The 15996-nt window shown below is 44.5% G+C and overlaps 2 protein-coding genes across 2 annotated transcripts in view; one reads left to right on the forward strand and one right to left on the reverse strand.

The window, feature by feature from the left end:
- The window catches only part of Ogfod1 (2-oxoglutarate and iron dependent oxygenase domain containing 1), a 25711-nt gene extending 10388 nt beyond the window's left edge, over positions 1-15323 (forward strand). The window contains exons 5-13 of the mRNA XM_021220503.2: positions 1047-1163; positions 1717-1808; positions 2000-2128; positions 2517-2630; positions 4550-4629; positions 4883-5190; positions 10471-10593; positions 10971-11029; positions 11622-15323. Of these exons, the coding sequence (XP_021076162.1) occupies positions 1047-1163; positions 1717-1808; positions 2000-2128; positions 2517-2630; positions 4550-4629; positions 4883-5190; positions 10471-10593; positions 10971-11029; positions 11622-11783 (1184 nt within the window). The 3' untranslated portion in view covers positions 11784-15323. The remainder of the gene's footprint in view (positions 1-1046; positions 1164-1716; positions 1809-1999; positions 2129-2516; positions 2631-4549; positions 4630-4882; positions 5191-10470; positions 10594-10970; positions 11030-11621) is intronic.
- A 65-nt stretch (positions 15324-15388) lies between these two features.
- Positions 15389-15996, reverse strand: part of Bbs2 (Bardet-Biedl syndrome 2) — a 35764-nt gene continuing 35156 nt past the window's right edge. The window contains exon 17 of the mRNA XM_021220354.1: positions 15389-15844. Coding sequence (XP_021076013.1) covers positions 15738-15844 — 107 coding nt within the window. The 3' untranslated portion in view covers positions 15389-15737. The remainder of the gene's footprint in view (positions 15845-15996) is intronic.

The following is a 15996-nucleotide window of genomic DNA, read 5'->3' on the forward strand; positions in this document are numbered from 1 at the left end:
CTCTCCTCTCCTCTCCTCTCCTCTCCTCTCCCCTCCCCTCCCCTCTCCTTCCCTCCCCTCCTCTCTCTCTCTCTCTGAGTTGGCATTTAAGTCACTTAGGTTGCCTTTGAACCCACCCTGTAGCCCAGATTGGCCTTAAACTTGATTCTCTTGCTCAGCCTCTGCAATAGCTAGGATTATAAGGCTTTGCTACCAGACCTAACTGTAAGAATTATGGGAGACAAACCAAGAACCTTGGACGTGCTGCTTCCAGATTATGTAACTGTCATGCTTTTCACCAAACTTTGGTTCAGTTATTTTCACACAATAATTTTACTATTGCTAAATTTCTGCAGGTTAAAGTGCCATGAGGTGGCTTGGTTCTGTAGGTTAAAGGTACTTGCCACTAAATCTGAGTTACATTCCTGAGACCTACATGGTGGAAGAGGAGGACCAGCTTCCTAAGTTGTCCTCTGATCCACGTGTCCCTCTTTGACCACTAACATCACACTAAATAAATGTTTAAAATTTAAAAAAAGCAAAACAAAACAAAGGAATGTGTATACCCATGAACAGTAAGATTCATTAAGGCATTCTTTGGAATAGCCAAGAAATACAAACAATTTAATAACAAATAGAAATGCAATTAAAGAGAAGGTACATAGTACCTCTATATAGTATAATAACTGCAGCCATAAGAAGTGATGTCAGGGGTGTATATTGATATGGAAAGACTCGCTTTGTAATTTTGAAAAACCCAGCCCACAACCCACCACTATAGCATTAACATTTCTTTAAGTAAATGCATACACTACAAAAGTATGTGGGAAAATAGTGTTTGAAACTGTATTGTAGACCTGTCTGGATTCGTTGTGCTTAAAGCTTTCTATACTGTCTGAGCTTTGTTGCTTCCTTTACAAAAGAGAAGTGTCATTTTAAAACTGCAAGCCAGTTAAAGCTGGAGTCGCCCTTACAGATGTGTGTCAGGGCTGAGTGAGTCCAGAGGCAGATAGCAGCTGCTGTATGTGCAGAGATCTGAATGATGCTCTGTGTGCTCGTGCTTGCAGATGCTCTGCTCTGCCACGATGATGAACTGGAGGGGCGCCGGATCGCCTTCATCCTGTACCTGGTTCCTTCCTGGGACAGAGACTTGGGGGGCACCCTGGACCTTTATGACACTGATGGTAAGATGGACGTTGACCACCTCCAGGTAGCCACTCCTAATTCCAAACACTTGCCTCAGGACCACCACTCTGACATATGGTGTGTCAAATGAGAGAGAGAACTGTGTATTGGCACAGTGACTACCACAGGTGGAATGAATGGGAGCCCGACAACTACCTCTTGAAGTTACATTTGAAGTTAGTTCTCGAGAGACAAAGCTGATCCGGATGAGAAGTGGGCCTTGCTTCTGTGTACTGACCACGGAAGGGTTAAAACGCACACCATGCTACCTGTGCATATCATATGAGTCTGCTAACAGCACTCTGTTTGACAAGAAATCAGGTCTTTTGAGGGGGTACTCACCACAGGTCAACTCCAGGAGAATGAGAACCTAATCTGGCTCTCATCAGTAATAGGTAGACAGTGTGGTAGAATCACATGTCATCTAGCCAAACGAGCAAGTTTGACTGACAGGTAGGTGGGACTGTTTGAGACTGCTGAGAACCAGATGAGGCAGCCTGAAAGTGTTAGTGATGCTGGACCTATTCATGGGTGTCTTCTCTCCTGATGCAGAACACTTGCAGCCAAAGCAGATTGTCAGGTCTCTTATACCTTCCTGGAACAAACTGGTTTTCTTCGAAGTGTCTCCAGTATCCTTTCACCAGGTAAAGACCGGAGGACAAACCTAAAGTGCACTAGGGATCAAGGGTCTGGCTCTCTGATCACCTGTGTCTAACTGTGTCTCCTTCCCCTTGGACTCGCTGTCCCAGCCTGATGGGCTCAAGCTAATGTGCCTTGACCAGCGCCTTCACTTGTCATCTTTTGCGTTGATGTGCCGATGGTCTTGCTCTTGCAGGTATCTGAAGTCCTGTCTGAAGAAACATCACGTTTGTCTATAAGTGGCTGGTTTTATGGTCCTTCATTAACCAGGCCTCCTACATACATTGAGCCCCCAATCCCTCGAAACCCTCACATCCCACAAGATGTAAGCATAAATTATGGGAATTCTTACCTTGCATATGTACTGTAGCATATCAGTTGTTTTTCTGACTTTACTTGGGAGGACCATGAGAGCTGACATGTATTTTGCAGCATTAGACATCAAACCAGGGGCCTTACATATGTTAACCAAGAATTCTTCCAATGAACTATATACCCAGCATGTTTTTCTGATCTTAAAGTTGGGTTTTGCCATTGCTGGAACTCGACTTGGAACATCCACTTTTCGTAGATAGATTCTGATGTTTTTGGCATAGTTTTCCAGTACTCTTTGTTTGATAAGAGAAACATAAAAAGTGAGGAATGTGGACTGGTGTAAGAACAGAAGCTATAGAGACTAACGGATCTCCTCTATCTGCTGCTTCTCTTGTAAGCATGAAATTTTATATGAATGGGTCAACCCTGCTTACCTGGAAATGGATTATCAAATGCAAATTCAAGAAGAATTTGAAGAAAGGTCTGAAATTCTCCTGAAGGAGTTTCTTAAGGTAGGCCACCATACCCTGGTTTCTATGTGTCGTTTGACATTTAATCTTGGTAAAATTGACTGCGCCAAGATTTATTTTCCTTCTTAGTTCAGATGTTTATGTAATTCTCCTCAAATGAAATACACAGATTATAATAGTAAACATTGCTATAAGGTATAGCATGATATCCCCAGAATTCTATGAAATCTTTTTTTTTTTTAAGGTTTATCTTTTGTTTTTAAATAAAAACATGAATGTATGCACACATGCAAGTGGGTGCTCAAATGCCAGAAGATGGCATCAGATCCCCTGGCATTGAATCAGTTCCAGGTCGGGGCTCTCTGTAAAAAGCACTATAGTCACTGAACCTCTCTCCTGTCCAGGACTGCATCGCTCAGTGTACACCCGCACACATACACATTTCTTCCCTAATAGGGACTTGGTTTGGGTTTTTTTCTATTCATTTGGTTAGTGTGGTACTTGCTAATTTTTAATAGATAGATTGCTAATAGATTTTGATAGATAGTTGATCTAATACTGAATGTTTGACCATCATGAGGCAACTTGAGGAGAAAGAGAGCTGAATTCAGAAGTCATGTCCGGGCTCAGGTGTCCCTGACCTGAGCAACCAGTCTCACTAGGTGTCTATTGTATTCCTGGTTACAATGGGATGAGAACCACCTTGCCTTTCTTTCTGTTGTGAGAGCAGAGTGAGATAGCACATACTGAGAGAGCACTTTATGACCATGGTGGATACATGGATATACATTCCCAAGGGCTCTTCCTCCATCAAAAAGGAGGAGGGAGTCTATAAACTGACTCTGTTAGAATTTCACAGCTGACATTGAATGGTGCAGAATTCAAGAGGCATTATCTTATTACAGAAATAATAGCAGCTAATCACTGTGTGTAACTCCATTTCCAGGGAACCCATAGGAAATGCACAGATACATAAACATTAAGGCAAAATACCCATATGCGTATAATAATTTTTTTGTTTTGTTTTTTGTTTGTTTTTTTTCGAGACAGGGTTTCTCTGTGTAGCCCTGGCTGTCCTGGAACTCACTCTGTAGACCAAGGTGGCCTAGAACTCAGAAATCCGCCTGCCTCTGCCTCCCGGGTGTTGGGATTAAAGGCGTGCGCCACCATGCCCGGCATGCCACAATTTTTTAAGTGAAGCCACATATGGATTGATGTAATAGAAAGCCAGTTTCTTACATTGTAGTTGACTATTCTAAGTTTGAAAGCTTATTAAATGAGGGAACAAGTGGGACCAAGAGAGTCTATATTGTTGTACACACATGTCCATTTTAGTGATGCTAGCTAATGGAGTTTAACTTTTCCTCATGACATCCTAAGAATCCAAGAGGAGTTAGTGTCACTAGGAATTTGAGATTTAGCGATTAGCAGTTTAACGTAAACTATACAACCACTAAGAGCTGGGAAAAGGGTCAGTGAGTCAGATCATTTGTTTCATAAATGTGAGGGTCTAAGCTCAGATCCCTAGCACCCATGTGGACATGTGTTTTCTTGCGTATCTTCTGGGGCTGGAGACAAGAGGGTGGAATTGCTGGCTACCAACCTAGTGGGGAGAGGGTCTGGGAACCACAAGCTGCAGGTTCAGTGAGGGACCAGTGGAAGAAATACATACTTCTCTGGCTTATACCCATGCATGCATGGGTGTATGTATTCATGTACACATATTCAAATACATCACACGTATATATGCAAATAAAAATCTTTAATAATAAATAGACCAACAACACTTGGTTCTTTTTAGGTATAGCTGCCACAGAGATCTTGTGTGAAAGAGGAAATATTCAAATGGGCCTCTTAGGAATCAACCAGCTGATACCATACGGAGCTGCTTCTCCTGCTGTTATAGTGAGGGACCGCAGGAAGATTTGCTAACTTCTTTTTTTTTTTGCTTTATTTCCCAGCCTGAGAAATTTGCAAAGGTCTGTGAAGCCTTGGAGAAAGGAGATGTGGAATGGAGAAGCCATGGTCCCCCAAACAAAAGGTAGAGGTCGCCATCCCAGGCGGTTCCATCTGGATTTAGCATCTCCCTCTCATCTGTGTTGCTCATCCCCAGTAGCACACTTGCCTTAACGTTTAGTTCCCCAGGCCATGCTGCAGCAGGTCCTAGGAGAGACTCATTAGTATCATAAGTTGTGCCATCATTTAGGGAGAAGGGTTCAATGCTAATGGCCCGCTTTGATCGCGTGGGCAACCTCTCGTGTGGGGCTGAGGGGCTCGCCATCGCTGCTTTCCAGGTTTTACGAGAAAGCGGAAGAAAATAACCTCCCTGACGTGCTGAAGGAGTGCATGGGCCTGTTCCGCTCTGAGGCGCTCTTCCTGCTGCTCTCCAACCTTACCGGCCTGAAGCTTCACTTCTTGGCCCCTTCAGAAGATGATGAGACCGAGGAGAAAGGAGAGGGGGAGGCAGCCAGTGCTGCTGCTGGCAGTGAAGAAGGGACTAGCCAAAGCCCCTCAGGGCCAGAGAATAATCAGACAGCTGCTGGCAGTCAAGAGAACGGTGAACAGGCAGACCCAGAAGCACAGGAAGATGAAGCAAAGAAAGGTGAGCTGGTGTTAGGACCCACCTTTATTTTTACCTGAAACTATTTCACATTCAATGAATTATCCTTGGGTGTCAGGATGACTATGGTCTAAGGCACCAGACTCAAATGATTTATCCTTATCGTTGTAAGAAGTACTTCCCCAGCTCTCCAGGATCTTGAGTTCTCCTAGGCAATGACAGAGGTCAAATCTATACTCAGAAAAAGAAAGAAAGCTCTCCCAGTGCTGAAGGCTTACATGGCATCTTGTGTCATTCCCTCAGGAGCACGCCCCTCGCCTGCTGCTAGTTGTTCTCACTCTGATAAAGTGTACTAGCTCTTCTCCCGAAATGCTCTTCCTGCATTCCTGAGCAGCGGCACTTCCTCAGAGACGATTTTCTGTATCACCCTTCCGCCTGAGGCTGTTCGGTCATAGTCATTCTTTGTCACATGACCCCATTACAATACTGTATCCATGCTGCCACAGTCTCTGTGCATCGTCCTGTTGTGTGTGGAGGCGTCATTTGGAGTTGTTTTTGTGTTTGGAGTCATCCATCCCCTTTGGCTCTTAACAATCTTTCTGTCTTCTCTTCTACATAGCTCCCTGGGCCCTGAAGGGAGGGTTTGATAAAGACACCCCACTTAGGGCTGAGTATTCCCAAATCTGTTTCTCCATACTGTCCACTTGCAGGTCTCTGTGTTAGTCTCCATCTACTGCAAGAGGGAACTTCTCCGGTGGCTGAGTCAGAGCTATGGGACTAGCAGAATCTGAATAGGAGTCATTGTTATGTTCCTGTAACAGAACACTATTAATTGGTTTTTCGTTAAGCCTGTGATCTAGCCAGTCTTGGGTTTAGGCCACCGATGTGGTGTCAGGCATCAGGCATGGGTTCCATCTTGTGATGTAGGCCTTAAATCCAGTCAGTGTGGTGGGTTGCTCCCACGGCATATCTCTCAAGCAGTCCACCTTTGTAGATCACAGGGTTTATGGCTGGGTTGATGCTTTCCTTTTCTCATCCAATAGCATGCAGGGTAACTTCCAGGACCATGAACCCTCGTCAGAAGGGGTGAAGCTTCTGGTTAGGCACCGCCCTGGCTTCTCCATGTTCAGTGAGATATGTAAATGCTGTCTTCTGTAGTAGGCCTTACCATCAGTTTATGGCGAATGACCAATAATCTTAGCAATGGCCTGAGATGTTTGGGGGTTTCCATGGAGATGCTTTGGCCAATGACTCAACTAGATGTAACCCATTCTTGGCACTGGAGGTTTCACTCAATGGCAAAAGATGCCTAGTTGAGACACTGTCTCCTCCTTCTTTGTTGACTCCATTTATATTCCTTGCATATGTGTTTGTATCTTAAAAATCTTCTACAGTAGTAGGTTTCCATATGACCCTCAAGTGGCCCTTAGAGTTAGTTGTCCCTCCCCTTATTTTCATTCAGAGATACTTTCCTCCCCCTTAGACCCTTACTCTAGCCTCTGTGGTTATATAGATTGTAGTATCAAATGCTTAAAAACTAATGTCCACATATAAGAGATAATATATAATATTTGTCTATTAGAATCTAGGTTATCTCACCTAGGATGATTTTCTAGTTCTGCTCATTTACCTACAAATGTCATAATTTCATTTTTAACATCTCAATAATATTCCATTGTATAAATGCACCACATTTTCATTTTCCAGCCATTGGCTACTGGACATCTACACTGTTCCCAATTTCTGGCAATTAGGAGCAGAGCAGCAATGAACCTAGATGAGCAATATATGTGAGTAGGATGTAGAGTCCTCTGGGTACATACCCAAGACTAGTAGCAATCTTGAGCTAGAGCCATTCCCGGCTTCCCGAGGAGCTGCCACACTGATTTTCATGGTAGCTGTACAGTTTGCATTCCCATCTTCAATGAATACATGTTCCCCTTTCCCCACATCCTTGATAACATAAGCTATCATTTGTTTTTTGGTTTTTTTGTTTGTTTGTTTGGTTTTGGTTTTTCAAGACAGGGTTTCTCTGTGTAGCCCTGGCTGTCCTGGAACTCACTCTGTAGACCAGGCTGGGGCCTCAAACTCAGAAATCCCCCTGCCTCTGCCTCCCAGGTCCTGGCATTAAAGGCGTGCACGGCCATTCTAAATGCTATAAGATTGAATCTCAAAAGTACTTTTATTTTTAATTCCCTGATGACTAAGGATGTTGAATATTTTTAAAGGGTTTCTTAGCCATTTGTGTTTGACCCTTTGAGATTACCTGGCTTAGTTCTGTACCTTGGGTTTGGTGCATAAATATTTAAGATTCCAATATCATCTTGTGGGTTTTTCCTTTGAGTTTTTAGTGTCCTTCCCTTCTCTTCTGATTAGTTTTGGTTTGAAATATCTTGTCAGATACTAAAATGGCTTCACCTGCTTTCTTTTTGAGTCCAGTTGCGTAGAATACCTTTTCTATCCTTTTTTGTTCTAAGGTGATATCTATCCTTAATGGTATGGTCTGTTTCTTGGATGCATCAGAAAGCTGTATCCTCTTTTCCCATCCATTCTGTTAGTTTGTGTCTTCTTTGACGGAATCGAGACCATTGATGTTAAGAGTTATTCATGAGCAGTGTTTATTGATTCTTGCTATTTGTTTGTTTATGGTGTAGCTTTTTTTTTCCCACTCTTCTGATTGACTGGTCTTGGATTATTGATTCTTTGGTTTCTTGTGTGTAATTAAGCTCTTCAGACTGAAGTTTTCTTTCTAATGCCTTCTATGTAAACAAGTACTTCTTAAGTTCAGTTTTATCATGGAGTATCTTATTTTTTCCATCTATGGTGATGGATAGTTTTGCTGGGTATAGTAATCTGGGCTCCCATCTGTGGTCTCTTAAGAGTTTATAGAATATCCATTCAGGCCTTTCTGGCTTTTAGAGTCTCCACTGATATGTCAGGTGTTATTCTAATTGGCCTGCCCTTACTTGGTCTTCTGGCTGCTTCATCTTTTTCCCTTGTTGTTTTTAATATTTTTCCTTTGTTCCAAAATACATTTGGTGTTTTAATTATTCTGTGTCATGTGGGATTTTTATGGTCTTGTTTATTTGTTGCTCTATATGTTTCTTGTAGGCATTTAAATGCATATATGTAAATGCCTATAAATATCCTTCTTTACAGTAGGAAATTTTTCTTCTGTGATTCTGTTGAAAATATTCTCTGTGTCTTGGAACCTGGATTTCTTCTCCTTCCTCTATTATTATTATTATGTGTAGGTTTGGTCTTCTCCTAGTGCCCCAGATTTTTGTGTCTGGGTTTGTTTATTTTAGATTTTCTGTAACATTTCTTGTCCCTTGTCCTCAGGGCCTGAACCACTCTCCTCCATATCTCAACACTCTGTTAGTGAGGCTTCTCTCTGAGGTTTTTGTTTGACTTCCTAAGTTTTTCACCTCCAGTTTTTCAGATTGGGGTTTTCTTTAATTATTCTCTTCCAACTTTCATGTCTTGAACCATTCATTATTTCATCCCACTGTTTCTTTATGTTTTTGTGGACATCATGAAAAGATTTACTCACATACTCTTTAAGGTCCTTGAACATACTCACAATTGAAGTCCGTGTCTTGTGCTTCGGCTGTCTCGTACCTCCCAGGCCCTACTGTAGTAGAGTTGCTGGGTTCTGGTGCAGGTGCTTTATCTCGGCTCTCCATGGTGTGCTTCTGTCTAAGCATCTGTGGTTAGGACTGAAGGGAGTTAGGTGTTGATACCTTGGTTCCTGTTGCCCTCTCTGGATTTTAGGAAAGTGTGGTGTGGCCGTGGGTTTCCTAGTAGAGAGTGCTTCTACAGGTCAGTGGGTGCAGAGAGGAATAGAGATGGGCCAAGAAAAAAGGCTGAGGAACTGTGGGAACAAGCTAGGGCATCCTGTCCGCACTAGGAAGTAAGGTCCTCGGGGAGTTGGAGGTGTGGTGGGGGTTGGGGGGCTCTTGCAGGTAGGCTGCAGAGAGAAGGATGGAGGGGCTAGGGGAGCCCTGGGTCTGTACCAAGAGTTGGAGTCATTAGAGAATGGAGGTAGGGTAAGAGGAAGGGGCCCTGAGAGGAGGCTGCTGCAGGCTGAGCGTGAGAGGGGAGAGCTTGTAACGGAGGACAAGGAAGTTAGAGAACCCCTGTGGCACCATGGCTGTGGTAGAAAGGCTTTTCTAAGTATCAACAGCTGACATAGGAGCTAGGCCAGGAGGGAAAGCCGAGAAGGTCAGCAGGAAATAGCTAGGAGGTGGACTCCTCGAAGAATGGAGGTAGGGTGAGAGGAAGGGCCCCTGCAAGCGTGCTGCTGCAGGGCTTCAGATGAGAGACCAGAAAAGACTGAACACCGGCTTACCTGAGTCCCATCCCAGGGTGCTCACTGGGATGCCAGGCAGAAAATGTTTCTAGGTATCTGCGGCTGACACAAAGGAATAGGGTGGGCTAGAAGGGTCCACAGGAAGGAGCTAAGCTGGGTCTATAACCAAGAGGCAGTAGGGGCCCCAGGTCTCCATCTCACTTTAACCTTATAAAAGGTTTTGGAATTTTGTGGTTCTTTTTGTGGCACTGAGAATGGAACCCCAAATTTGGTCATGCCAGGCAAGCATTGTACCACTGAACTCTGTCCCTAACCCTTAGACTTAATGACATTTTTTTAGTGCTCAAAGCTGGGCATGATGGGACACCTGTAATCCCAGAATTCAGGAGGCTGAGGTAAGAGGGCCGTATCCTCAAGGCTAGTCTGGGCTTTATAAAGACCCCAGCTCTTCCAAATAAGCAGCAAGAAGGGCTAGACTGTAGCTCAGTGATCAAGTGCCTGTCTGCCATTCCTGGCCCTCAGCAACACCAAAAAGTTTTAGTAATCAGTCTTTCGACCTTCCATGTTTCCTGCCTTGCTGGTGACATAAGAAATCTCTTCCTTGCTTTAAGATACATAAAAGTATGCTCACAGTTTATTTATTTACTGATTCATTTTGTGATTAAATCTCTACTTCATCTAAAATGTAAAGAAACTGAAATTCAGCCAGATGTGGTGGCAGGCCCCTTTAACCACAGCATTCGTTTGGCAGAGGCAGGTGACTCTCTGAGTTTATGGCCAACTTGGTCTACAGAGTGAGACACTGGAGAAGGGAGGGGAGGGGAGGGGGACAGGGAGAGAGAGACAGAGACAGAGAGACAGAGAGAGAGACTAAAACTCAGCATCCTCCCAACTAAATAGTAAGACTTTATAACTTCTGACTGATGCAAAACCTACAGTGGGGCCTTGTGTTCTAGCATTTGTATCAAAGTTGTAAAAAGTTTGCCGGGCACTATTTTGTGTTTTCTTAGAATCGAGCGTTCCCATGTGCCAGGGGGAGCTGAGGCGTTGGAAGACTGGCCATTACACGTTAGTCCACGACAACACCAAGACTGAATTTGCCCTGGACCTGTTTCTGTACTGTGGCTGTGAAGGTAGGGAGCAGCGGGGCAATGAATCATCTCCGTAGCCCAGGCAGGCTCTCCGGGCGACTCTCCAGCTCAGCCAACTCAGAAGTGCTGGCCTGTGGCCACAGTCTCAGAATTCTAAAGGGTGTTAGGGATGGTGAATTTCAGTCCCCCTAACAGAATTTACATCTGGGTATGGAAAGGTTAATTCCTTTAATTTCCTCTTTCAGCGTTCATTAGTAAGCCTGGCTTTCAGTGTAGCTGTCTGGGAAATTAGGCATTTAACAGAGAGAGAATCCATGATATCAGATGCTAAAGGCCAATACAGAAGTCCCAGAACCCCGGTTCAGCAGACAGTCACTCTGGCGATGAGAGCTCAGTGCCATTTGTCTTTCCCTCATCAGGCTGGGAGCCCGAATATGGCGGCTTTACCTCCTACATTGCTAAAGGTGAAGACGAAGAGGTAAGTGGCTTCCTTCTGTCAAAGTGCTGTTCTTCAGACAACAATTTATTTACCTGCTGCTTTTGTTTCTTTGTTTGTTTGTTTGAGGCAGGACCTTACTCTATGGCCTCACCCTTGGCACAACACTCCTGCCTCCGCCAAGCAAAAGCTGATGTTACAGGTGTGAGCCACCACAACACACATTTTATGACCTCAGCCAGTGAGTGTTCTTAGCTGATAAATCCATGCTGGCCTGCCTTGAGGTGGCTCTGACTTTACAAGAAAATACTGAGCTCGCAGTAACTCAGTGAAGTGAAAGGAAATTCAGCACACACTGTTCTGCCTTTCTGAGAGCCCAGGCCCACCACTCTTTCTAGGAAGTTGGAAACAAACACATTAGGCCAAACCTTTTCCGAGAGTTTGTGCTAGTGAGGCAGAGCTTGTTGGGAAATGTCTAGACAGAGAAACACTCATCTCCTAATAAAAAACTCTTTGGGACCTCCTCCCCAGCCTAAATAGTCACCACAGAAGCCACCTGCTCTGTGGTGACTCCCTGCCAAGCAAGCAGAGAATGAGCTCTGGGTTCTGACGTCTCTCGTGTTTCCTGTTACAGCTGCTCATAGTGAATCCAGAAAACAATTCTTTGGCGTTGGTCTACAGAGACAGAGAAACTCTGAGATTTGTGAAGCACATTAACCACCGCAGCCTAGAGCAGAGGAAAACCTTCCCAAACAGAAGCGGCTTCTGGGACTTCGCATTCATCTACTACGAGTAACAAGATGGGGCAGAGCCAGCTAGCATTCACTCCACCAGTGCCGGGAACATGGAGTCTTCGTGGAGTGAGGGAGAGCTTGGCATGCTGGGTAACAGTATCCTCCAAGCAGGCTGTCCTTGCCGGCTGTGCTGGTGCACACCTGTGATGCCAGCCTCGGGAGGCAGAGGATGGGGACCTTTAGTTCCAAGGTCAGTGTGGCTTACACAGTGAGACCCTGTCCCAAAACAAAACAACTCTTGGTCATCCTTTCAGAAAATTTGTGGTGGTCCTAGGTCTAGACCTCATGCTAGAGCTACATACTCAGCCCTGGGTTGCTAAAAAAGTAGTTTCCCCATTGCAATTCTCTTCGTTCTGTAGTAACTGCCTTGGTGAGTTTCTAACTTTGGTGATTTTTTTTTTTAATTTATGTATATACAAAATTTAGCAGGGTAACTTTTTTTTTGGCTTAGGGTTTTGTTTTGTTTTTTGTTTTGTTTCTTTTGACAGGGTTTTACTATGTAGCCCAGGCTAGCTCTGAAGTACTGATCCTGCCTCCTCAACCTCCTAAGTGCTGGAATTGTAGGCATGAGCCACTGCACCCACCAATTCCTGCATGTGCAGTCCATGGAATTGAGCCCATTGAAGTGCTCCAAAGCACCCGTCACTGCCATCTGGAAAATACCCAGATCCCATAGGGAGTGGGAATGGTTTCCTCTCTGCCCATAGGGGAGTGCTGCTGCCCTTCTCTGTTGACTTCGCCTTCCCAGTGAATCGTACAGTGGGTCTCGCTTCCTGATTGGCTTGTTTCACTTAGCACAGTGTCCTCAGAGCCTACCAGTGTTTCCACTGTTTTTCTTTTTCACTCCTAAGTGGTTGTAGAAATTGCTAAGCCCAAGAGCTGTGACACACGGTGCTCCCACTGTGGGCTGAGCTCTACCCTGACTCTGAGGATAGGGTACACTCGGGTAGGTCTGCCTGAAAATGAACATAGCCCCAGGAATTCCATAGCTGCTTACTGCCCTTTGTATTTCCTCTCATCTACCGCCTTCCAGCCCAGCATCGTGGCTTCTCTGAGTCTAGCCTCCCAGTGACTGTTCGTTCCTAAATGCTGGAGGGCTGGGTAAGGAACTTGCTGTCTTTCCCTTCCCTTGGAAAGAGCCCCGTGGTAAAAGGCAGTGTCAGGAGGAGAAGCCCTCCTTTTGTCTCCAGTCTTTCCCCTGAACTGCTCCATGGGGCTGTGGCATAGCTCTTCCCATTGTGCGGGTGTGCGTGATGGCTGAGAGATGTCCTCACACCACTCCACACCGCATCTGTTTGCTGCTTTCTCTGTTTCTGACTATCTTTGCGGGTTTCAGTGTGGACTTTACATTGGTAGGAAAAACCCTGGAACTTTGTCTTATTCACACTTCTCTGACATCCTAAAAGTCCATCCAAATGCATTCTTTTACATTGGCTTTCAATTTGTTTTATTTACCCCAGTCAGTAAAACAAATTTAACATTCATACCCTAATGAATACTTACAAGTTTTATATGTTCTGATATTAATCATAAAACACAGTAATTTTTAAATAATTACATGAGAATATCTGGACCTAAACTGAGGGGACATATTTTAATTCCAGCTTTTGGAAGGTAGAGCCAAGGGGATCAAGAGTTCAAGACTATGCTCAGCCACCCAGCGAGTTCAAGGCCAGCCTGGGCAGCAGTACACCTTGTCTCAGAAACAAAGATTGAGTCAGGAGTGGGAGGCACACATCTTTATCCCAGGACTCAGGAGGCAGAGGCAGGCAGATGTGTGAATTCGAGGCCAGCCTGGTCTACAGAGAGAGTTTCAGGACAGCCAGAGCTATATAGTGAAACCCTGATTCAAAAATCAAAAACAAAAGACTCTCCAGACCTAGTTTTCGAGTTGTCTTCCCACGCCAGGCAGTGATGGGCTGCTGCCCACGCAGACTGTTGTAGACTCTACCGCACTTGAAGCCAGAGCAGTGCAAGTAGGACTACACATACTTAGTTGCTAATGGTTACTTTTGAAGCTTGCCTTTTCTGAACTGCTGCAGACGAAAGGCAGTTCCGCTCCCCCACCCCACCCCATTGAAGTGCCTGAGTGGGAAGAACTCTGAAAGGTCCCTCTGTCTTTGCAGAGCCTCCTGGCCTGCAAGAACAATAGAACCTGCAGGTTGCCTTTCTGCTCTAGTGAGCAGCTGCTTCTTCCAGTTGCCATGTGCTGCATTGTTGATGTGTGGGTGAGACATATGGTGTATGACAGTGGGCCCGTACGTCTACGGTGGAGCCAAAAGATGCCTGTATTCCAAATCACTCAGAGTCAGGGTGAGGCTAGGGAGAACAGGCCACATGTGCTGCTGCTACATGAGAGTGCAACCCAGGCAGCTGGGCACACAACTGTCACTCACATGACCTGCTCAGAGTGTGCACTGTTAAGGTGCTAAGTCCTGTGTGCAGACAACACAGGTGGAAGGCAGTGAGAATGAAGACAATCATAAGTGTGTGGGCCTGTGTGCATACACGCGTGCGTGTGTGTGTGTGTGTGTGTGTGTGTGTGTGTGTGTGTGTGTGTGTGTTAGTTTTAACAGAAAGGTTAAAAAAATGAAAATAACTCGAAGGAAATATTTTTGTACAGCTATACAATGTAAAGTTATAAGTCAAAGTTTAAAATAAAGTTCTATTACGTAAGCTAAGGCTATTGAAGATAGAGTATTTTTAATATGTCGTTCATGTTGGAAGGCAGGAAAGCTTCCACTTAGTCTGTCCAAGGATACTGCACAAGAAACCTTGCCTCAGCTTGCAATTGCTTCATTCTTGATACTGATTGGTTGCTGCTTTAGACATGGGGCAAGAGAGTCAAATGTGGGCTCTCAATACCTCTTGTTGGTAAAAGCTATGCTGTTTTCTGTGTGACCAATGGCATGTCTCTCTCCTCTAATTCTTAATTGTTTTCTTATTTATTGGTGTTTTTGAGAAGGGTTTATGTATACCCTAAGCTCTCCAACTGCTAAGATTATAGAGTACCACCATGTCCAGCTGTGACCTTCCAGTTCTCATTAACTCCTTTTCCTAAAGGTGATACTCCCTCCAAAGATAGAAGCTTTGTATCTCTTCAGACTACATAAACAATGCATGTTCATTGTTGAGAATTTAAAAGTGTGGAAAACCACAAAGGTCAATTGAACCCCCCCCCCCATCTGTGTGCTGCTGTAAGTGTGTCACAATGGCCACCCTGCACTGTATTAGGAAGCATGGCTTCTCTTTGTCCTCTCGTCTCTTCCTCCTGTTGGGTAAATACAAGGTTGTAAGGCAGTTTGTCGGGCGGGGCTTTGAGGGAGCCACTAAGGCCGCCACTGCAGACAAGAATGAAAATAGTTCTCTCAGTGGTTCCTTAAGAATAAAAAGGAGCAGCCAGAGATGCATTTGGAGACCTGTGTTCCAGCTAATGCTACCCCAGCTGATAGACTGCCTTTAAATTTGTTTTTCCTTAATATAAATGTTTACACATACATTTGAGTGATAAAAAAAAAAAAAAGGATGTCTGTATTTTTTGTTTTCCCCACAAAATAAAAGTATTTGTGCATTTCTGCTATGGTGGTAATTTATAAGCAACAGCAAGGAAGACCAGTGCCTTTTATTTTTAATGAAAAAGTAAATACTCCATTTTAAATTTCAGTAACAATTTCAGGGGGGAATAAATTCATACACTAACTTTATGTACAAAAACAAGTTAAACTCTGAAATGGTGATATATTTTAAGAAGCCTCACTCTCTCATACAAATCAGCAGCGACACTACTGGTGTCAAATGAAGGAGACTTTCAGATGGAGTGCTTTGTCCTTAGGTGTATCAGTTAGCATGGGTTCATCCTCAGCAGCCTGGATGCACAGGCCGTGACTGGGAGCCAGCCAGTCTCCATGTCTAGACGTAAACCTTTTGCAGGAGCTTCCTTCCTCTTTCCCTGTCTCCTATGAAGGAGCAGTCCCCACCCGCATGATTCTGAAGAGCGTGTTGATGTTGTTGCTTCGAATCGCATCCCGACAAGCACTGATCACTTGGTTCTTCGGCTTCCCAACTGTGTGAGAAAAAAAACATCGAGTTGGTGCTTCCCAGAGATAATTAAAAGAGAAATTAGAGATTCAAAGCCAAGCCAGAGCCGGGCGTGGTGGTGCACGCCTTTAATCCCAGCACTCGGGAGGCAGAGGCAGGCGGATTTCTGAGTTCAAG

Source organism: Mus pahari, chromosome 20 (genome assembly GCF_900095145.1).
Source record: "Mus pahari chromosome 20, PAHARI_EIJ_v1.1, whole genome shotgun sequence".
In the NCBI taxonomy this organism is placed as follows: domain Eukaryota; kingdom Metazoa; phylum Chordata; class Mammalia; order Rodentia; family Muridae; genus Mus; species Mus pahari.